Here is a 23,408-nt window from a genome sequence, read left to right as displayed (position 1 = left end):
ACCACATTTCCTAAAGGCCTGCGGGAGCTGGGCACTGGGCCAGGTCTGAGGATGGGATATGAAGGAGTGGGTATAACCCCTGCCCATGGCCATAGGCCCCTGAGGGCCAGAACCCAGCACCACCTCCACTGCTGCAGGTGCAGCATCCTGCACAGCTCCTCAGGTGTAATGGGGGCCTGGAGGAATGAATGAATGTCTTTCTGGAGCCTGCAGTCTACTGGGGAGATAGACGTTAAGCAAACATAAGAGAGTATTTAGGGAAAGTCAGCCATCATTCCCAGGTCACTCATGGAGTCCCAAGCCTCCCAGGGTTCTCTTTCATCTTTGGGCTGGTTTTGTGGTCTCCTGGCCTCTCTCGATTACTTTGCTTTAATTGATTACTTTGGGCTGATCTTGTGGTCTCCTGGCCTCTGTACTCTGGCCTCCAGTTTTACACTGTGGCTGCCTTTCTTTTGCACTTGGCTGGTTTAGTTGTCAAATCCATCTCTTTCTCCTAGTATCTTAAAAATCATGCACACAGAAGATCAGGGGTGCAAAAGGTACTTTTCCGAAGATGGGAGAGCAAATGTTTACCATCTAGCAACACAGACACTCTGAAATGGAGCTGGAGGCATCTTTGTGTTGAAAGTGTCCTCTGGCCACCCTAGGACCTCCGGGTTTCACAGGCCCTTACCCTCATCAATTTACTGGTACCTCCCATGCCCCATAGCACCTTTCTCTTTCCTGTTCTTCTCCCTCACTGTGAAGAAGGTTTGGTGCAGGGCCTAGACTAGAATGACAGGCCTTATGAACGTGTGCATCCTCATCCTTCTATTCTTCATTCCATTTATTTCTATTGCAATATTTATCCCTCTGGCAACCCAAAGTAGCCTTGCTTGCAAAGGAGGAGCAAGCCTGCAGGCTGTGAAATGGGATTTTAGACCTTGACATATGGTGCAGAAATGAGAAGGAAAATTCCACTACACAAACCACCTGTGTGAGGTGAGCATTTTCTGCTCCAGTGCCTTGGGGAAAACTGACCCAGATTTTAAAGAGAAAGATCATGTTTCCTGGTCATTTTCTGTGGCTTTGTAGTAGAACCTAAAAAAGAAACAGAAGAAAGATGGAGGAGAATGAGCATTATGTGATATTTCATAAGGGCTTTAAAAACTCTGTTTATAAAACTAACGTATCATCTGTATTTAAGGTTTGGAAGGCTCAATATTAAGATGTCAATTCATCCCAAATTGATGTATAATTTAAACACAACTTCAATCAAAATCCTATTGTGTATTTTTGTAGATATCGAGAATCAGCTAAAAGAGATACTATAGTAGGCAAAAAGAACTATGATAACAATTTTTTTTATTTAAAGAACAAATTTGGAGGATTCACATTACCTAGTTTTAAAACTTACTTTAAAGCAAAGTAATCAAGACAGTGTGGTATTGGCAAAGGGATAGCCATATAGATCAATGAAGCCGAGTAGATAATCCAGAATAGTCCCATACAAATATAGCCAAATGATTTTTGACCAAGGTATAAAGGCAGTTCAATGGAGTATGATGTAATGGCAATTTCAACAAATGGTGCTGGGACAATTGGACTTCTATGTGCAAAACAATTGAACCCTTACCTCACTCCATATAGAAAAATTAACTCAAAGTCAATCATGGATCTAAATGTAATACCTAATTAGAAATCTGTTAGAAAGCATAGGAGAAAATCTTTGTGTCCTTAGTTGGTCACAAAGACCAAAAGTCTGATTCATAAAAGAACTTTGATTAAGTTAGATTTTGGTAACATTGACATTTTTTTCTCTGAAAAAGTTACTGTTAAGAGAATGGAAAGACAACCCACCAACTGGCAAAAAAGATTTGTGGCTATGCCAGACACGATGGCTCATGCCTGTAATCCCAACACTTTGGCAGGCCCAGGTGGGTGGATCACCTGAGGTCGGGAATTCAAGACCAGCCTGGCCAACATGGTAACACCCGGTCTGTACTAAAAATACAAAAATTAGCTGGGCATGATGGCAGGTGCCTGTAATCCCAGCTACTCAGGAGGCTGAGGCAGGAGAATCACTTGAACCCAGGAGGTGGAGTTTGCATTGAGCTGAGATTGCACCATGGTGCTCCAGCCTGGATGACAAGAGTGAAACTCCGTCTCAAAAAAAAAAAAAAAAAAAATTGTGAACAGCATATCTGACAAAGGACTTGTTCCAGAATATATTAATAAGTCTCAAACTCAATAATTAAAAAAACTCAAATGACCCAATTTAAAATGGGCAAAAGATTTGAATGGATACTTTATTAAGGAAGATGTAAGATATACAGATGGTAAAAAAAAAAACCCACATGAAAATATGGTTAATATCAGTAATCGTCAGTGAAGCTGCTTACCTATTAGAGTGACTTAAAAAATGACAATACCAAGTCATGGTGAAGACGACAAGGGACTGGATGTTTTACATGCACTGTTAGCGGGAATGTAAAATGGTACAGCCACATTGGAAAACAGTTGGCAGTTTCTTATAAAGTTAAACATACACTTAATATATGACTCAGTAATCCCACCCCAAGAAAATGAAAACTTACAGTTGGGCAAAAATCTGTTCATGAATGTTTATAGCAGTTTTATTCTTAATCACTAAAAATTAGAAGCAGGGCCAGGTGTGGTGGCTCACACCTGTAATCCCAGCACTTTGGGAGGCTGAGGTGAGGTGGGCGGATCACTTGTGGTCAGGAGTTTTAGATAGCCTGACCAGCATGGTGAAACCCTGTCTCTACTAAAAATACAAAAATTAGCTGGGAATGGCTGCATTCACCTATAGTCCCAGCTAATTGGGAGGCTGAGGCAGGAGGATTGCTTGAACCCAGGAGGTGGAGGTTGGAGTGAGCTGAGATTGCGTCACTGCACTCCAGCCTGGGTGACAGAGTGAGACCCTATCTAAAAAAACAAAACCAAACCATAAGCAACTCAGCTGTTCCTCACTTGAGGAATTGATAAACTGTGGTACATCTGTCCAGTGGAATATTCAATAATAAAAAAATGAATTACTGATACAGATGATGATGTAAGTAAATCTAAAATGTATTACACTAAGATAAAAATGTCAGATTCAAAAGGTACATACTAATCTTTTTATGATATTGGGAAAAGGTAAAACTATATAGGAATGCAGTGATTGCCAGGGGTAAAGTAGAGGGTGGTGGGTGGTTCGACTATACAGGGGCAATCAGCTGTCTTGTATCCTGATTGTGTTGATGCTTAAACAACTTCATGCATTTGTCAAAACTCAGAACTGTATATTCAAAAGAGAGACTTTTACTATTGGTTAAAAAAACAAATTTAAGAAGGATTAGCAAACAAAAACAATACGGAAAAAAATAACACATTCTCATTGTTCAATATTTGGAAAATACAGAAAAGTGCAAGAAAGAAGGTCTATAATTCCATCTTCTAATAATAATCACAGTTACCTTTTGAGCTATTTCCTTCTAGCTTTTGGTTCCTTTGGCATTTTTACATAGTTAAAATGATGTGATCTAGCTTTCTTTGTTTGTATCATACATCTGAGAGAATTACATAGATTATATTCTGCTTTTGAAAACTATACTGTACATTCAATTATATTGTAAAGTCTCTTAAGACATAGATAATATTTTAAGGGCTTTATAGTTTTTTGCTACATGATTGTACCATAATTTATGTAGTTCATGTAGATTATTCCCAGTTTCTCAATGTTGTTTTTAAGATGCAAGGAGCATCTTTATTCAGAAACTTTTGCGCACATTTCAGATTGTTTTTTTCACAAGTAGAGTTCTAGAAAGCATAATTGGGTTAGAGTGTATCAGTGTTGAGTTTTTAAATATGTGTTGGTGAGATTGCCTTCTGGGAAACTTAGTCCCATCAGCAGGATGTGAGGGTGCTTGTTTTCACTTGATCTCTTCATTGACATCTGCGATTCTGTATGCCATGTGAGGTAACAACAGAACCTGCAGAGCTTTTGTGAAACAATGCGTGTTAAGAGAGTGATGCAATACCTGTAACGTTAGCCCTCTGCTGATGCATATTTTTATTGTTTCTTATTTGAATTTTTGCTTGTTTGATAGATAAATGCGTTATCATATTTTAATTGAATTTTTAAAATTACGAGTGAATGCTAATGATTTTAATATTTTTATTCGCTGTTTCACTTTTTGCTCTGTGGCTTGTTAATATTTGGCTTGGGACCGATGTGTTTGTGCATACATTAAAAAAAATTTTTTTTTTTTTTTTTGAGATGGAGTCTTGCTTTGTCGCCAGGCTGGAGGGCAGTGGCACAATCTTGGCTCATTGCAGCCTCTGCCTCCCAGGTTCAGGCAAGTCCCCTGCCCTAGCCTCACGAGTAGCTGGGACTACAGACACGTGCCACCATGCCTGGCTAATTTTTTGTATTTTAGTAAAGACAGGATTTTACCATGTGGTCCAGGCTGGTCTCGATCTCCTGTCCTCAGGCAATCTGCCCGCCTCAGCCTCTCAAAGTGCTGGGATTCCAGGTTAAATGTTAAAGCTATTAAACCTTTGTTAAGTTTATAGAAGGTATTTTTTCATTTTCCACTTTGCTGCTTATGATTTTGTTTTTGATGTCTTTTAACATACAAAGATTTAAAATGTGATGTAGTCAAATCGATAGATGAGCCCCGAACCACTTTTCAAACCTTTTTTTCTTCTTTCCCTTTTCCTCTTTCCCTTGTCGGTTCTAAGATATAACTTTGAGACAAACTGCATGTGTGTTACCTCTCATCTGAAAAGACCGAACATACTGTGAACCTCCACTCCCTTTGCATTCCCATACCACACTCCCACGCCTTAGGAACATGTATTTACTTAAGTGCTTATTAAGCACAGACCATGCTGTCTTATCTGGTCCTTAGAAGCTTCAGGAGTCAGATCCTGATAGGGACCAGGCATCTCTGGAATTCTGTCTTCACAAAAAGATTCCTTCGAGGATGGAACCCACACGTGGCTGAAGACTGACTAATTTACAACCTGGCAGGATCCATGAAGACACCAGCACCATTGCCAAATGGGATAATAATTCAAGAGGATCTCTGGAGCAAGTCACGCCACCCGGCACCTTGCAGCCTCATTTGCCTCTTCTGCTTTCCAGCTGTTTGTTGAAAAACCCCTGTGTTCCCTCCACGAATTGAAAAGTGGAGTCGCTCTCTGCTTGTCCTCTGCTAGCCCGGATAATACAATCTCTCTCTCTCATCATAACTCATTATTTTTAACTTCTTTCTACAAGCAGTGAGCAACCAGACCCCTTTGCTGGTTACAATTTCTTCTGTTGCTTTTATTTTATTTATTTTGAGAAGCAGTCTCACTGTCACCCAGGTTGGAGTGCAGTGGTGCCATCTCAGCTCACTGCAACGTCTGCTTCCCAGATTCAAGCGATTCTCCCGCTTCAGCCTCCTGAGTAGCTGGGATTACAGACATCCAACACCATGCCCAGCGAGTTTTTATATTTTAGCAGAGACGGGGTTTCATCATGTTGGCCAAGGTGGTCTCGAACTCCTGACTTCAGGTGATCCACTTGCCTCAGCCTCCCAAAGTGCTGGGATTACAGGGGTGCGCCACCACATCCGGCCTCTTCTGTTGCTTTTATATTCTTCCTCAAGTAAAGAATAAGTAAATAATTATCAGGATTTTTTTTTTTTTAGTATCTTTTAATGGTTTTTTTCCACACAGCTTTTAAATTTCTGATATATATTTTTGCCTATGATATGAGGTGAGACTCAGTTTCCTCAGTAGCATTTATTAAGCATTTCTTTACTGACAGGCAATGCCTCATTCTTTACATATCGTTATTTTTGAATTTATAATCTGTTTCTGGGTCTTGTTTCATTCTTTTTATTTTGTTACTGATAACATAACTTTAAAATATCTTCCAGGAGAAATTCCCTTTTTCTAGCAATTGTTTTTTTAAAAACCTTTTTTTTTTTTTTTTTTTTTCTGAGACATGGTCTCCTTATGTAGCCCAGGCTTGCCTCAAACTCCTGGGCTAAAGTGACCTCCTGCCTCAGCCTCTTAATGTGCTAGGATTACAGGTGGGAGCCACTGTGCCTGGCCAAAAAACCATTTTTCTTTTTTTTTTTTTTTTTTTTGAGACGGAGTTTCGCTCTTGTTACCCAGGCTGGAGTGCAATGGCATGATCCCGGCTCACTGCAACCTCCGCCTCCTGGGTTCAGGCAATTCTCCTGCCTCAGCCTCCTGAGTAGCTGGGATTACAGGCACGCACCACCATGCCCAGCTAATTTTTTTTGTATTTTTAGTAGAGACGGGGTTTCACCATGTTGACCAGTATGGTCTCGATCCCTCGACCTTGTGATCCGCCCGCCTCGGCCTCCCAAAGTGCTGGGATTAGAGGCTTGAGCCACCGCGCCCGGCCAAACCATTTTTCTTAACCCTTCTAACCGTGTGTGTATGTGTGTGTGTATGTGTGTATACACACATACTTTTTTTTTTTTTTTTTTTTTTTTTTTGAGCTGGAGCGTAGCTCTGTCACCAGGCTGGAGTACAGTGTCACAATCTTGACTCACTGCAAACTCTGCCTCCTGGGTTCAAGCGATTCTCCTGCCTCAGCCTCCCAGTTAGCTGGGATTACAGACACACGCCAACACGCCCAGCTAATTTTGTATTTTTAGTAGAGATGGGGTTTCACCATGTTGGCCATGGTGGTCTCCATCTCCTGACCTCAGGTGATCCACCTGCCTCAGCCTCCCAAAGTTCTGGTATTACAGGCGTGAGCCACCAAGGCCGGCCTTGTGTATTCTCAATTAAACTTGATAATCATTTCCTCAATCCCCCTCATCCCCACAAGCTTACTGTAATTTTAACCACAACAAAGAACTAGCTCTAAGTACTCCACAGAGTCATCTATAATCTTAAAGTGCTTTCTAGTACAACTGCTTTGGGAGAAGATTTGACACTTTCTTATAAGTTAAATATACCTACCTTTTGGCTCATCAGTACCACTTCTAAATGTTTGTCTGAGAGACACATAAACATGTCTACACATAGGGCTTTACATGAAGGTTCATGGTAACTTCATTTATAACAGCCCAAATTGAGAAAAAACCTGAACGTCCATGAGCAGGAGAATGAACAAGTGGTAGCTGTTCATACGATGACATGTAACTCAGCAATGAAAATAAATGAATAGCCGGGTGCCGTGGCTCACACTCGTAATCCCAGCACGTTGGGAGGCCAAGGCAAGCAGAGCACTTGAGGTCAGGAGTTTGAGACCAGCCTGCCAACCTGGTGAAACCCCGTCTCTATTAAAAATACAAAAATTAGCTGGGCGTTGTTGTGTGCACCTGTAATCCCAGGTACTCAGGAGGCTGAGGCACGAGGCTCACTTGAATCCGGGAGGCAGAGGTTGCAGTGAGTGGAGCTCATGCCATGCACTCCAGTCTGGGCGACAGAGCCAGACTCCATTTCAAAAAAATAAATACATAAAAGAAAATGAATGAACTACTGATACCACTGTGGATGAATCTCAAATACATGATCCTCATAGAAAGAAGCTAGACTTGAAAGAATCAATACTGTTTGATTAAACCATATGAAGTTTTTGAACAGGTAATACTAGCCTCTGTCGAAAAAAGTCACAGTGGTGGTTGCCTGGGAAGGGACTTGAAGGTATCTAACAGGGCTATGGAGATGGTCTACATGTTGAAAGAGGTATGGGTTATGTGGATGTATTGTTTTGCCAAAGCTCATTGAAATGTATAGTTTAATATTTGTATATTTTTATCCCCCCCAATAAAGTTGAAAACCTTTTAAATTAAAAAAAAAAAAAGTCTTTCCAGTTTTCTCTTTGGCCAGTTGCAAGGCTTACTCTGAAATTTTAGCTTGAATGATACAAACAAAGAGGAGAAGTTTGTATAAAAACTTTTATTACTTGCTTATTGGCTATTTCACATTGTGTTCTTTCTTTAAATATGGAAGCCCATCATTAATAAATACAATTAAGCGTGAAGAGCCAAAATAAAATGCATTAGGAAAAAGCAGCCTCTCCCTACGTAGGTCATCCTCTCCACATGGCACAATTTGAAATGTGAACTCACTTTTCCCCAAGTATAGTAAGTAGGATCTTGGCCACATCATGACAAGCAAAGAATATCCTTGGTTTGAGAATCCAGTTGTACTTGCACTCGATTTTCAGGAGTAGTTCAGGAAACACTACGTCTCAGGATCTGAACCTTTACCATTTGCTGCGTCGACCTGAGTTGCCTGCTCAGATAGTGAATCCTACTGGCTGCAGCGTTAAGCATCTGGATTTTATCACTGGCAGCCTAGAGAGGTTCGAAGAGGAGGGTGGAATTGTGATTTGTGCCTCATGATGTGATGATGTAATACTTCTAAAAAACAAATTCTGATTCTCATTGAGGCTACGATGTCCCTCTCTGTCATCCCCCAGTTTTCCTTTTGTTTCTAAATGAGTGCCTCTGATAATCTGCTGGGGCTGTAATCCTGAGAGCACTCGCCAATCAAAAGGATCAACTCTTGGCCAGGAAATGACCTTGAGTGAACTTCAGGGAGATTAACAGGGAGAAGGGATTGAATGTTTATGTGTGGGTACAGTGCCGAGAGAGAGATGGAGAGCGAGCGAGGTGGTGCCGTTTCCTGGAACCCAGTGGTGGTCTGGTGCACGAAGTGTGAGCAGCAGGACCCTAGGTTCTCACCTTACAGCTTGGTGCGGATAACAGAGGCAGAGATGAGGGCCTATCACCACTTAGTGGGGAGTTGCCTCAGGCTAGAATATATGGCAAAAAAAGGTACCGTGGAAGCAGTGATGCATGTGTTTTATGTATGCGTTTTATTTCTCTTCATTCTTAGCATAATGATTTAAAACTAAGAAATTTTACATTGAAAAAAACTTACTTTGCGGTACTGTCTCAAGTTTTTTGTGAAGAATTTTTTAAATGACTTTTAAAAATGCATTAATTAGCTATTACAATATTGTACATGGTCATTTATTGATATGTTAATAGATTCATAATACAAAGGTAATATTTTCTGAAAAGATTAAGTTGTAATATGGATTGTGTACGTATGAGCTTGTTTTGAAAGCCTACATATGTCTGTTCATACATATATGTGCACTGAGTATTGTATACCAATGAGATAGCGGGTTAATTTTGGGTAGAGGAATAAGTTTTACTTAACTTTGGTTGTATTTTCTTTCTTTCTTTTTTTTTTTTAAATAACTGACATACCTTGCTTTTGTCCAAGTGGTAGTAGGTAGGATCTTGGTTACACCATGACAGGCAGAGTGTCCTTTATTTGAGAATCAGAGTGTCACCACACCTGCTCATCAGGAGCAGTTCAGGAAATGCTCTGCAACCCGTCTCAGGATCGGAACCTTTATCATTTCATTATTTCTATATTTCTTCAATGAAAATGAAAATAAGAATCTAGATTATGAAATTCATACTCCTAAAGAGAAGTATCAGGTCTGAAAGGCTTCATGTTAGATGCATGAACTGATAGCAAACGGATGGTCTCAGAATAGAAAAAGAAAAGCCCTTTCCTCCAGTGGACTGGTGAGAAGAAACAACATTTCTAAGTGTGCTTTCCACGTATTGGAAGCCAGCAGGACAAACGTTCTCAAAGCTCAAGCAGTCACTGGCTTCTAAGGCTGCTTCTTTTAGAAATGAACTTACTGGTATGCTCCCACCTGGTGTTTTTTTGTTTTTGTTTTTGTTTTTTTGCCTTGAAAATGTTTTAATACATTTATTCCCTTGGACCACAGGCTAGAATAGGTGATTAAAGCAAATGTCTTAGACTCTCTCATGACTCTTTATCTATACTTGGAAGTTGTTTCTTCAAGAATGGAGAGTTATTAAATGAAGTGTGCTTTAAAAATAATCATTGTTGCAGTATACTTTCTGATTGAGACATGATTCATAGTTGTATTATATACTGTATATGTAAATAGTATGTAATGCATAAATTATATTCTCAAAGGCGAGAGCTGTGATATGTTTTCTACTTAGAGAGACAACTTGTGAAGCAGGTTTTGCTCTCCACATTTGAACGTGTGCTCACCAATGCATGCACACAGATCCTTACAAGGCTTGAAGTGTATATGATTGCCCTAATTTTATTAAAATTAAATTATTGGCCGGGCGTGGTGGCTCACACCTATGATCCCAGCACTTTGGGAGGCTGAGGCAGGCGGATCATGAGGTCAGGAGATAGAGACCATCCCAGTCAACAGGGTGAAACCCCATCTCTACTAAAAATACAAAAATTAGCTGGGTGTGGTGGTGTACACCTGTAGTCCCAGCTACTCGGGAGGCTGAGGCAGGAGAATTGCTTGAACCTGGGAGGTGGAAGTTGCAGTGAGCTGAGATCACGCCATTTCACTCCAGCCCGGGCAACAAGAGTGAAACTCCGCCTCAAAAAAAATTAAATTATTGCAAGAGCTTTACAACTCTGTTAATAGTGAGGAGACGAATTAATTTGAAAGAAGAATAAGAATTTCCAAATCCTGAGCTTACAGCATTATATATGCTATTGTTGCCTTCTTTTTTTCCTTACTAAAGAAGATTATGAAATGTTCAGTTATATGCTTTAGCTGTCAGTCATTTTATTCTGTGACTCAGACAACAATGAAAGGTTGAGTATGTTAATATAAGTTTTGTAAGTATCTAAAAGACCTTTCTGACATTACTGCAGTGTTAACATTCATGAGATACTGTCAGTTGACTTTTCAGACTAAAGTAACACTGATTCCTTGGGATTAGGGGAACGAAACTCCAGATGACACGCTGATTGGCATATGTGTTCATCAAGACAAATATTTCGTGTAATTGTTGGGGGGTCAGGGAGAGTTGGCAGTTGGAAGTTTGCTTTTCCACTGACGATACCCCCTTCCTTTTTTCTCTTTTTAAAGAAAAAGTATATACATAATATTATAAAATGAATGCCTGTAAGTCAGAGTAGCGCCAGCTGCTGTAACAAAACACCCAAATTTCAATGGATTAATAGATTCCAATACACTGTCCTCAGTCAGAGAGCTGTTTTCCCTCAGTGTTTTAGGGACCCCGGCTGCCTCTATCTTGTAGGTCTGCCATTCGCTGTACTTGGAGTTGTTACCTGTAGCTTGGAAGAGAGAAGAGAGAGTGGCGAATGCACACTTGTGGTTTTTTTTTTTTTTTTTTTTTTTTTTTTTTGAGATGGAGTCTTGCTCTGTCACCAGGCTGGAGTACGATGACTCGATCTCAGCTCATTGCAACCTCCACCTTCCAGGTTCAAGCAATTCTCCTGCCTCAGCCTCCCAAGTAGCTGGGACTACAGGCAGGCACCACCACGCCCAGCTAATTTTTTGTATTTTTAGTAGAGATAGGGTTTCACCATGTTGGCTAGGATGGTCTTGATCTCCTGACCTCATGATCTGCCCTCCTGGGCCTCCGAAAGTGCTGGGATTACAGGCATAAGCCACCGCACCCAGCCAGCAAACTTGTTTTTTAAATACGCCAGCTTAGAAGGAAGACGACATTTTTGCTTCCCTCCTATTGGCATACAATCACTTGACCAAAACTGAAGGTGAGGGGGCGAGTGGGAGACTGAGAGTCCCTGGCGAGGCAGCTGCCTTTCAGTGGTAAAGCTAATGCATCAAAGAGGAGCTGTGACACTTTGATGGGCAGCTAGCCGTCTGCTTCAATAGCTCATTGCAATTCACCTTAAACAGTACCTCTATACATACATATACATAAATGTAAACAACATTCTGTTCTGTATCTCACTTTTTAAAACACTTAGTATATTTTAAACTTCCATTCCTGTCAGTAACATAGATATATCTGATTTTATTTAATGCCTCCATAGTGTTCTATTATGTGCCTTTATCATCATTTATATTTAACCAATCCTCTATTAATGGTCATTTGCAACAAAAGCACAAACTATAATAAACATCTTCAAACTCCTTTATTTTGTACTTCTGTTAATATTACCTTAGGTTAAATCCCTAGACATGGAAGGTCTTGGCTAAAATGCTGCATATTTAATATTTTGACAGATATTTTCAAATTAACGGAAAGATTGTACCTATTTATAGGAATCTTGCTCTGTGGCTAGGGCTGGAGTGCAGTGGCAAGATCTCGGCTCATTGCAACCTCTGCCTCCTAGTTCAAGTGATTCTCCTGCCTTAGCCTCTCGAATAGCTGGGACTACAGGTGGGCACCACTATGCCCAGCTAATTTGTATTTTCAGTAGAGATGAGGTTTCACCATATTGGCCAGACTGGCCTCGAACTCCTGACCTCATGATTTGCCCGCCTTGGCCTCCCAAAGTGCTGGGATTACAGGTGTGAGCCATCGTGCCCAGCCTAATTTACATTTCTTTATCCATGGTTTGAATGTATGTGTCCCTCCAAAATTCATATGTTGAAACCTAACCCCTAAGGTGATGATATTAGAAGGTGGGGCCTCTGGGAGGTGGTTAGGTCATGGGGAATCCACCTTTGTGAATGGAATTAGTGCCCTTATAAAAGGAGTTTCAGATAGCTGCCTCCCTCTTCCATCCCTCCTGCCACATGAGGACTCGGCATTCATCCCTTTTGCCCTTCCACCACGTGAGGATGCAGCAGGAATACACCATCTTGGAAGCAGACAGGAAGTCCTTGCCAGACACTGAATCTGCTGGGGCCTTGGCCTTAGACTTCCCAGTCTCCAGAACTGTGAGAAATAAAATTTTGCATTTATAAATTACCCAGCTGGAGGTATTTTGTTATAGCAGCAAGAACAGACTAAGACATGAGGTTAAACCAGTTTCAATATAAATTTATTGGCTCTTTTTCTTCTATGAATTGTCTGTTTTCAGTCTATGCTTATTATATTAGTTTCCCGTGTCTGCTGTAACGACCACAAAACTTGATGGCTTACAAGACAAATTAATTTTTCTCACAGTCCTACAGGCCACAAGTCCACAATCAAGGTGCTGGCAGGGCCACTCTCTACAGGTTCTAGGGATGATTCCATCTCTTGACTCTTCTGGCTTCTGGGCTTCCTGTCTCCAACTTCACATGGTTTCCTCCGTGTTTCTGACTTCCTCTGCTTCTCTGTCTAATCTCCTTTCTCATCTCATCATACTGTGCCGTATCATTGTATGTATACTGAATAAACAAAAATAATTATTATTTTGTCCATACACTGTTTCCAGCCAATAGGAGTCACTGTTGATGGGCCAGTGACACGTGAACAAATAACAAATACATACATAGTCCATAAATCATTACTTTTCATAGAATATATTTTTTCTTGCCTTCATGTCAGCAAAATCAGTGTTGCTATAACAGATTTTCACTTTGAACTGTTGAGAGCAGTGATACAAAGTAAATGTGATCTAAGTAAAATGTAATTGAGTTTAACAAGTTCAAACTTTGAGTATATTTGCATGACGAATTACAAAAAGAAAAGTAAGAGCATTGATGCTTGGTTCTACTAGACTTGATACGTCATTACTAAATAAACTACAGTATCATGCTATCTGAGAGGAAGGATTTCTCAAGTTAATTCATTTGTTTTTTCTCTTACCTAAGCACTTCCTCAGTTCAAATCCTCCCTGCACTCTGAAGCAGTGTGTGTCCCTGATGTCAGCAGTGGCGCAACCCTCAAACCACCATAGCATTTGGATGCGGTCGTATTTTCTTTTGAGGACATAAACCAAGAGCTGTGGAGTATTTCCCTGGGCCTGAGCAGCGTTAAGAGATGAGATTTTCAGGGCTGTGTGGACCTGCCAGCACGGAGCACTGGACCATGAGAGCCTGAGGCAGTCAAGTGTTCTTTAATACATATGTTCATGGGGTGAGGGTGTGAGATACCAAGCCCTCCAAGTGAGGGCCTGGGCAGGCAGGGGTCACAGGAACTCTCTGGAGTGGGGTGGGAGGCGAATATTCCATTTCGGTTTTTTTTTTTTTTTTTTTTTGGAGAAAGGAGTCTTGTTCTTTTGCCCAGGCTGGAGTGCAGTGGCATGATCTCAGCTTACTGCAACCTCTGCCTCCTGGGTTCAAGTAATTCTCCTGCTTCAGCCTGCTGAGTAGCTGGGATTACAAGCACCCGCCACTACACCCAGCTAGTTTTTATGTTTTTAGTAGAGACAGGGTTTCACCATGTTGGCCAGGGTGGTCTGAAACTCCTGACCTCAGGTGATCCTCCTGCCTCAGCCTGCCAAAGTGGTGGGATTACAGGTGTGAGCCACCACACCCTGCTGAATGTTCCATTTCTTGATCTGTTTGATGGTTACATCAGTGTATATATTTGTCCAATTCCTCAAAGTGTACACTTAAGGCTTTGTGCATTGTATTGCATGTAAATTAAACTTCAATAAAGTATTGATAGCATAAAAAATAAAGACTACCAGTGCATACATTTTGGATGTTAACTAAAGGGGGTAACTACATATTCCATCACTTTAACACAACTGTTTTGTATGTTCTCTCCTCATATGCCCACACGCATGTACACAGACATGTCACAGGCTTGCTTCTTTCTTTTTAAAAATCTGGCTATAATCTCACCATGTGTAGGATTTTTGTGTCCTTGACATTGTATCTTAAATCTTTTTTGATGGATGTGGTCTTTATACTTGTATAATGATTGCTTTCGTTTGTTCACTCTGGTAAAAATAATTACAGTCTACACTTTACATATAAAGTTTTTATTAGTTCTTGTGATACATTTTCAGATATAGAATGAATGGGTAAAAGATTATGGAGACTGTGAGATTTTTAGGCTTAAGTAATTTGAAAGTAAAGAGAAAAAAGATGATGGAGACTTTAATGACCGGAATCGTTAAGACGTGGGCTTTGGAGATCAGAATGTGCTGGGCTCAGGTTCTGGCTTTGCATGCTCTAGGACAAGCTACTTCAGCTCTAGTTCAATATCAGCCTTAGAGTTGTTTTGAGGATTGGATGAGGTCACATATATAGTCTGTGGTATGGAATCGACCTGTAAGTGCTCAGTAATCACCAAGTAAAAGATTGTGAAACTACTTTCTCAGAGGATGCCACCTGCTTCACTCGCTGAGGTTATGCAGAAGGACTAATTTTCCAGTATAACCCCAGCATTGCGTTTTAGAATCTCAATCATTTTATGGATGAAATGAGATATTCTATTGCTGTTTAAGTTTCATTAGTTGACAACTAGAAAGTTGGACATTTTCTAGTGTTTTTGATTTTAAAAATATTTAAAATTCCTTCTAAACAATTATTCTGTCTGCTTTCAAAAGCCTTTAATTCATTATTTGTTTATGGACAAAAGTCATTGTTTATTTTAAGATGGAGTCTCACTCTGTTGCCCAGGCTGAAGTGCAGTGGTGCGATCTTGGCTCACTGCAACCTCTGCCTCCTGGGTTCAAGCAATTCTCCTGACTCGGCCTCCTGAGTAGCTGATATTACAGGTGCCCACCACCGCGCCCAGCTAATTTTTGTATTTTTAGTGGAGATGTGGTTTCAGCATCATGGCCAGGCTGGTATTGAACTCCTGACCTCATGATCTACTTGCCTTGGCCTCCCAAAGTGCTAGGATTACAGGCATGAGCCATCACTACTGGCTGACAAAAGTCATTATTATGGAGCAGGTTAGGTTAAACATTGCTATAGCACTGGACCCAGTAAAGGAAGGAAATATGTTTGTGTTATTTCTGACCTGGCCAATAACACAGCAGTGAAATGCATTTTGCCCCATGGCGGGGCTTATTGTACCAACAGTGATGCAAGCTAGTTCAATATTGCCCTTAGAGTTGTTTTGAGGATCAAATGAGGTCACACATATAAAATATGTGATATGGAATTGACCATATCACATAAAATATGTGATATGGAATTGACCATATCACATACTGACTTGTACCAGCCCAGCAACTGGTGCCTCTGAGCCTCTGGTCCAGAGTTTCCTGAGTGGTCAAGTCTGGTCTAGCTGTGGAGGTGGGAGGGTGGGGCAGGCTGGAGGAGGTTCATTTGCGTGTCAGGGCACTTCCCTTTCCTTTCGTGGTGTAACTAATGGAACCAGTTAATCTGTGACATGCAAAGTTAGTGTCCAGCTCACAGCTGGTATCCTATTCGTGTTATTAACGGTTACACAGCGCCTGAGAGCGGAGATCCTGGTTCGTGGCTTGTTAGACGTTGTTGGAAAGTCAGTTGGTGAGATCTAGTTTGATCAGCTGGCAGACCCTTCTGTTCTTTCTTTCCCCTAGTTCTCTGGGCAAGGTAGTGATGTCCCAGGGTCTGCCAAACTCAGACTGCTGTCCTTCCCCGCTTAACCTAGGTATTTATTTAGCTAGTTCTTTTCTTTCCTCCTCAGATCATACTTGAATCTTTAAAATCACAGTGTGACAGAAATCTCAGAACAGCAAGAGTGGGGGACTGAGGGTTTTGCTGCCCTTTGTCGGTCACCAGTTGCCACCGTCAGACAGCGTTGAGACATCATCCGCCCTGTTTCCCGCCCTCCGCCGTGAGGAGGTCAGCTCCCATCATCAGCCCAGGTCCTGCTCTCAGACTGGGAAGTGGGCAGCACGGGGATGTTGCTGCCTGTCGTGGAACTCCCATGGGGCTTGCCAGACTATTATTTCCTCACCCAAGAGGCTGTAGGCTGTGTGTGGCCTTTGATACCGTCTGTATTTCTGCAATTGTGGGCCCAGGGTGAAACAGTCACACTTCTGTGTACTTATAAAGGATAGAAAAGAGACAAGTTTTTCCCTAGTGTATTTCTAACTTTGCCTGGGATAGAAATTGTGTTGAAGTTGAATTATCACTTGACTTTGCCTTATGTGGGTAACAGAGACAAGTTCCCCCCTAATCTACGCACCCCAGAAATGGCGAAGAACAAGCAGGAAGCCTCCGCAGACCTCTCTGTGAGGCCAGGGAGATGGGTCACATGCACCAGTGTCTTGGTGGGTCACGGTTCTGCTCACCTGTTCCTGGGAGAAGGAAAAACCCTTTTACTGCTAAGAACACTGAGACTCAAAGTGTCCTTGTCTGATCGCCCGTCTAGAAGGTGGCAGAAAGGGCCTTTGCGTGCAAGGCTGGCTGAATCTGAAGCAGGCCCTTTCCTATTGCAGCGGAGGTGTTCCTTTAGGACCAGAGACCTCCTGTGCTTCCTCCCCTACCTCTGCAGGAGTGGGAAGCAGGGCCTGCCAGCTGCAGGGTGGTCTTTGTGTCTCTTTTGGTATGCGGCATAAGTGTGCCTTGTTGGGGACAGAACTGAGCATGCCCTATTCCAACAGGCCCACAGGTGTCAGGCAACTGAAGGCCGGGTGTATCTGCAGTCATCTCCACGCTGAGTCAGAGGATGAGTCCGAGGAAGCCTCATGATCTGTTGCAGCTGGCCAGGCTGGGTCACGTGGCTCCTTTGCTAGGAAGACCTCAAGGGTAACCATGTCACTTCCTGGCCAGAGGCCAATCACTCTCAGCAAAGCCTGTGCTGAGAGCAAGCCAGCACATTGCTATTCTTAGAAAAACAACTCACGAATTTTAGTCCTGTTCATTTGATAGCCACAGGAGGCTGGTGAGAAAGATCTCTGTCGGGGGTTGGGGGAGCTGGGCAGACCTCGGATTCCCATGACTCTAGTCAGCCTTTCAGGGTGGCAGGAACCGTTGCCACTCCACGCCAAGGGTCTGGAAACGATCACGTGTGGCTGAGGTTTGCTCTCCTAGAGTCGGGATCTGGGCCGTACAGTTCGTTTGTTGTGTAACCACAGGCAAGTTCAGGACCTCTGGATTTCCATGTTGTCGTTTGAGGAGGGTTGACTTAGCTAATTTCTGTTCCCCTTTCAGATCTTACATCTTTAAGATGTTTAATTTAAAGCACACCTCAAATATTGACGTGTAAGAACAATAAATTACACCTTACGATTTTTGTTTTCATCTGGGCCCATCATCTCTTAAATATGCTTGCTTGGCCAGCGGTGGTGGCTTGCGCCTCTAATTCTAGTACTTTGGGAGCCCGAGGCAGGAGGATTGCTTGAGCACAGGAATTCGAGGCTGCAGTGAGCTATGATTGTGCCACTACACTCTAGTCTGGGTGACAGAGCAAGATCCTGTATCTAAAAAAAAAAATTTTTTTTTTTTTAATGCTCAGGTGTGAAAAAATAATAGCTCTGTTTCTGCATATGACACTTTGTAGACTGCTGGGACATTGTACTCTGAAAAAACTTTTTAATTACGTAACTTCTGTTTCTGCTGAAATTCTCTATGTTCTTGTCTGCTTGTATTTTACATTTTATTACAGAAAATTTGACGTGTAGCAAAAGAATTACATAAGAAACCCCTGTGGACCCTTCAGCCAGCTTCAACAATTACCCACATTTTGTCAGTCATGTTTCATCCACCCCCAGCTTCCACCCCACACATACTTTTAGCGGAGGGGAGTGCTGGCATGCTTTTAAGCAGATCTCAGACTTCATATCATTTCACTGTTAAATGCTTTAATTTGTGTTTCTAACAGAGAAGCCCCCCTTTTCTATAAAATGTGACTATCATGCCACTGTTGCGCCCACTGAATTAACCGTGATGCAGGAGTTCTTGGAACTTTTAGTAAGTTCAGGGTGGAAGCGGTATTGGGAGGAAGAAGCTCTGGTCTGGATTTATCCCTTTTACCCAAAACAATGGGGAAATTCATTGAAGGTGGTCTTGGGGATTCAGCTGGCCCTTGGTCCACCCCTTGCAAGACTTGCAGAAAGCAAATTTGGGAAGGGCCTGTCTGTTCAGAGCAAGGGATAGAACTAGCATTTGCTGAGCAGCCTCTGTGTACATCTGCATATACATGATCTCCTTCAACCTCCACACCAAAGCTGAGAGCAGAAACCAAGGCTCTAGGAGGGCCTTCCCAAATACTGCCTTCTGATTGGTCAGCACTGGAATATCATAATGTCACCATGACCCCACACTGAGTCAGCAGGAAATTCCCACCTAGCATCAGAGCACAGGGGGTTTGGTTCATGCCTTCATCTAACCAGATGTTTAACTCCTGTAGAAACAATAACCAGAACATTCATTTTTTATTGTTGTTTGGTTTTTTGTTTTGTTTTTTTTTTGAGAAAGGGTCTCCATCTGTTGCCCAGGCTGGAGTGCAGTGACGCAATCATGGCTCACTGCAGTCTCAAACTCCTAGGCTCAAGGGATCCTCCTGCCTCAGCCTCCCAAGTAGTTGGGACCACAGGCATATACCACCATGCCTGGCTAATTTTTAAATTTTCTGTGGAGACAAGATCTTACTCTGTTGATGAGGCTGGTCTCGAACTTGTGGTCTGGAGCAGTCCTCCAGCCTCAGCCTCCCAAAGAACTGGAATGACAGGCATGAACCACGTACCTAGCCACCAGTGTATTATTTAAGACTCCCTGGGAAATAGTTAAATGAAGTTAATATCTCAGGCAGAGAGGCATGAAAATGCCTTCCTCTCTTCAGCCCACGTTGAAGGATTGCGGTTACTCCTCCCCTCTCTCTAATCCCCTTCCCCAGTTGGATACAAGGGCAAATCACAGAGCTTCTGAGTTTCTTGCTAGGAGGACCTTTGTAGATTTGTGCTTGAAAGGATTGGATTTTTGAGTTGGAAAACCTATGACTTCTTACTCAGTAAGGAGAATCTTTAAATAGCAAGATGAAAAATTGCCTCTTTATATACATTTAGCAGTGGGAATGGAGATAAGGGGTGGGGAAGGAAGTGGGGTAGGGAGGAAAATAAAAATTAAAGAACCCTCATGAATCCCAGATTGATTTTATGACCTGTTTTGAGAGGAGCTCCAGTAACTTATGTTGTTTGTGTTTAAAATGTCCTTCTGCAGACCCAAAGGTAAAGGCAAATACCTGCCTTCGTAATGAGATCATCCAGCAGGTTTAATGTGAAGCTACTGAAGCTTAAACTTCAGGATTCCTTCCTTGTATTGGGAGGGGCCCTAGAAATGTGTTCCACGTTCAGACTCATAAGCTCCAAAGCACACAAACCCAGATACAGCCCTGAATCCCAGGAATCAAGTTCTCAAGGGAATGATGTGCCAGAACCATCTCTTGATAAGTCCCAGATTTCCCTAGAAGTACAACTTGCCTTTGTTCCTTTTTCATTTCCTTTTGTAGTTGGCACGTCTTTAACCCACTTTGTATTTCCTTTGTGCAGATGAAATTCTGCAGCAGGAGGTCAGGCCCTTGATGGCGGTGGAGATAATAGAACAGCTTCACAGACAATTTGCCATTCTTTCAGGTAAGGGGCACATTTGTTGGCACTTCCAGATTTTGATGGGGGGGTCTTGGTGGGAGGGCCCAGACTCTTGAACCTTGAGGAATATTATACCCAAGTCTCACCCCTTAGACGCCACCTGGGACTAGAACAGGCTGAGGCCTGTCCTGCTAGAAGAGGGTGGGATCTCGTAGATCTTATTTCTTTTGCTGTTGGATGTGATCTGATCTTTCCCAGAAGAGTACATTTCTTTGTGGTTGTAAATAACAGAGCTGAAAAGATTTTTAGGAAAGAAAAAGAGATCACTACTGACATCAGCTGCCACCGTGATGTTCTTCCAATGTTCCTGTTGATGTTCTACCAAGATTCAGCCTTAAGAAGGTCTTACTTCTTTTTTTTTTTTTTTTTTTTAGTTGTACTTTAGGTTCTGGGGTACATGTGGAGATCATGCAGAATTGTTGCATAGGTACATACACAGCAAGGTGGTTTGCTGCCTCCATCCCCTGATCACCTATATCTGGTATTTCTCCCCATGTTATCCCTCCCCACCCTCCCCACTCCCTGGTGTCTCTCCCCTAGCCCCACAACAGACCCCAGTGTGTGATGCTCCCCTCCCTGTGTCCATGTGTTCTCATTGTTCAGCACCTACCTATGAGTGAGAACATGTGGTGTTTGGTTTTCTGTTCTTGTGTCAGTTTGTTGAGAATGATGGTTTCCAGATTCATCTAAGTTCCTACAAAGGACACAAACTCATCATTTTTTATGGCTGCATAGTATTCCATGGTGTGTATGTGCTGCATTTTCTTTGTCCGGTCTATCATCGATGGGCATTTGGGTTGGTTCCACGTCTTTGCTATTGTAAACAGTGCCACAGTGAACCTATGTGTGCATGTATCTTTATAATAGAATGATTTATAATCCTTTGGGTATATATCCAATAATGGGATTTCTGGGTCAAGTGGCATTTCTGGTCCTAGATCCTTGAGGAATCGCCACATTGTCTTCCACAATGGTTGAACTAATTTACTCTCCCACCAACAGTTTAAGAGTGTTCTTACTTCTCCACATTCTCTCCAGCATCTGTTGTCTCCAGATGCTTTAATGATAGCCATTCTAACTGAAATCTGAAGGTCTTAGTTCTAAGGGTTCCCAAGTGTTGCTGAGGTTGCTTGTTCTTTGGGAGAATTGTCTTTTATTCTTAAGCTCGTTTAAGGAGAGTTCCATCAAGCATTTGACTGGGAATAAAGAGAGGCCGTTATGAATAAAAGTTGAGCCATTTTTTGAGGCTAGACACAACCCTGAAAAGCTGTCATGACTGGAATACTGTTCTTTCTTATTTACTTAGTCAAGGGTGACATGACTTTAATTACTTAAATGAGTTAAATGAAGAGAATATCTTAGGCAGAGAGTTTTAGACTCTTCCAAACTCTAGATTGTAGTTAGACCAAACTTAGAAAAATGAAGTAGTAACATGCGACGCCCTTAGTATATGTCGTGGAGGGATAAAGTGGCAGCGATTCTTTTCAACTTTTCCCTCTGTTCTGAAAAAACAGCAGAGCCACCTTAGTTACATCACAGAGAGAATATGTTGTTGGTGTGAATTTTATTCTACAAGATGGAATGTAAAAAAAAAAAGTCACATCTCTTTCTTTTCTCCAAATAACATTTAATCTGCTCCAAGCTCCTCATCCCACTGATTTGAAGGAGATGTGAACGCAGTTATTACGGGATACTTCTCCCCATCCCAGCATTGCCTCCTGCGCGGGCACATCCTACACAGTCTGGGACGTTCTGGGGGATTCTCTGGTCTTTCCTCCACATTAGTCACTACTCAACATAGTCACTGAAAGCTCCATAAATACAGTTAAGCATGCTCTGAATGAAGAGACCCTCCCCCTCCCAAACAGGCTTTGTGTGAGTAACAAGCCTGTTTATTCACCTGGGTGCCAGCAGGCTGAGTCCAAAAAGAGAGTCAGCAGAGGGTGGTGGGTTAGGAGTTGATTTTATAGGTTTGGGGTAGGCCGTGGAAAGTTACAGAAGTTACAGTTCAGGGTGGTTTTTGCAAGCTAGCGGGGTGTTGCCCGGGGAGGGGGTGTCAAAAGGTCCAAGGTCCAGTGTCACAAGGTTGGCTTATCAGTTGAGGCAGGAACGGTTGAGGTAGGAAAAATGGCAGAATGTTGCAAGGTCGGTTCATCAGGTATTGCCAGAGCTAGCCATTCTTCTCCTTTTATCGTTTCCCTGTTACTTCAGACTTTCTGGCTGCTGGAGGCCATCTGGAGGTGTATGAGTGGGTCACAGGAGTCACCATGGCACAGTCAGTTCAAAGAACCTTGCATACAGGGTCCACTTTTTTCTTCTTTCTGTCTGTATTGCCACTGCTTAGATCAGAGACTGGAACATAAAACGTGCCCAGCACAAAAGTATCCAAGTCCTCATGGTCTATTCTGTGAGACCAGTGGTCTCGCTGCTCCCAGGTGGCCAGGTAGGCACAACTGACCCTGGTGGAAGGACCTAGCCAGCCTCCTGAAGGCACAGTCTCACAGCTCCCACTGTGGGTCTAGGCTTGTGCAAGACAAAGGCAGAATGGGGTCTGCCCTCGGGTTCCTGGAAACTGTTGCTGTGGCCTTACCACAGAGGGCCCCAAGACCACCGTGCAGCTCAAGGACTGCAATGGATGATAGGGTGGGCTGGGGTCAGGGAGATTCCTGTGGCCTTACAATAAAGCTGTAAGGCCTCAATACATGATTCTGGCATATATAATTGCACAGTGGCTCATCTCGGGAATCAGTGTAGTGACTGAGTGATACATTTATGATCCAAATGTATCTCCTCTGAGTGTTATTCAGGCATTTCTTTCTGTTCTAATGACTTAGAGGCAATATAGGAAAGACAGGAACTGGTACCAGGCGACTCTAGATATGAATTTGGATTTTGTGCTTACTAGCAGCATGAGCAGCTTACTTCTCTAAGCCTGTTTCCTCGTCTGTATAATGGAGTTACTGTAATTTTTTTTTTTTTTTTTTCGAGATAGAGTCTCACTCTGTCACCCAGACTGGAGTGCAATGGCACGATCTCACTCACTGCAACGTCCACCTCCCAGGTTCAAGTGATTGTCCTGCCTCAGCCTCCTGAGTAGCTGGGATTACAGGCGCCCACCATCATGCCCAGCTAATTTTTGTGTTTTTGTAGAGACAAGTTTCACC

The 23,408-nt window shown here is 42.4% G+C and overlaps 1 protein-coding gene across 8 annotated transcripts in view; it reads left to right on the top strand.

Annotated features, from left to right (window-relative positions):
* Nucleotides 1–23,408, top strand: part of MCF2L2 (MCF.2 cell line derived transforming sequence-like 2) — a 250,817-nt gene that overhangs the window by 17,433 nt on the left and 209,976 nt on the right. For 6 of the 8 annotated variants that reach the window (XM_074404603.1, XM_074404602.1, XM_074404600.1 and 3 more), the window contains one exon: nucleotides 20,146–20,229. The exons of 1 other annotated variant lie outside the window; for it this stretch is intronic. In XM_074404603.1, coding sequence (XP_074260704.1) covers nucleotides 20,146–20,229 — 84 coding nt within the window. Of the gene's footprint in view, nucleotides 1–16,057; nucleotides 17,405–20,145; nucleotides 20,230–23,408 lie in introns of those variants that run through there. One more of the 8 variants, XM_074404606.1, reaches the window with a different exon arrangement.

The sequence above is a fragment of the Saimiri boliviensis genome, chromosome 8, assembly GCF_048565385.1.
Source record: "Saimiri boliviensis isolate mSaiBol1 chromosome 8, mSaiBol1.pri, whole genome shotgun sequence".
NCBI classification, from domain to species: Eukaryota; Metazoa; Chordata; class Mammalia; order Primates; family Cebidae; genus Saimiri; species Saimiri boliviensis.
Note: the sequence above shows the minus strand (reverse complement) of the source record. Positions and strands in the feature narration are given on the sequence as shown.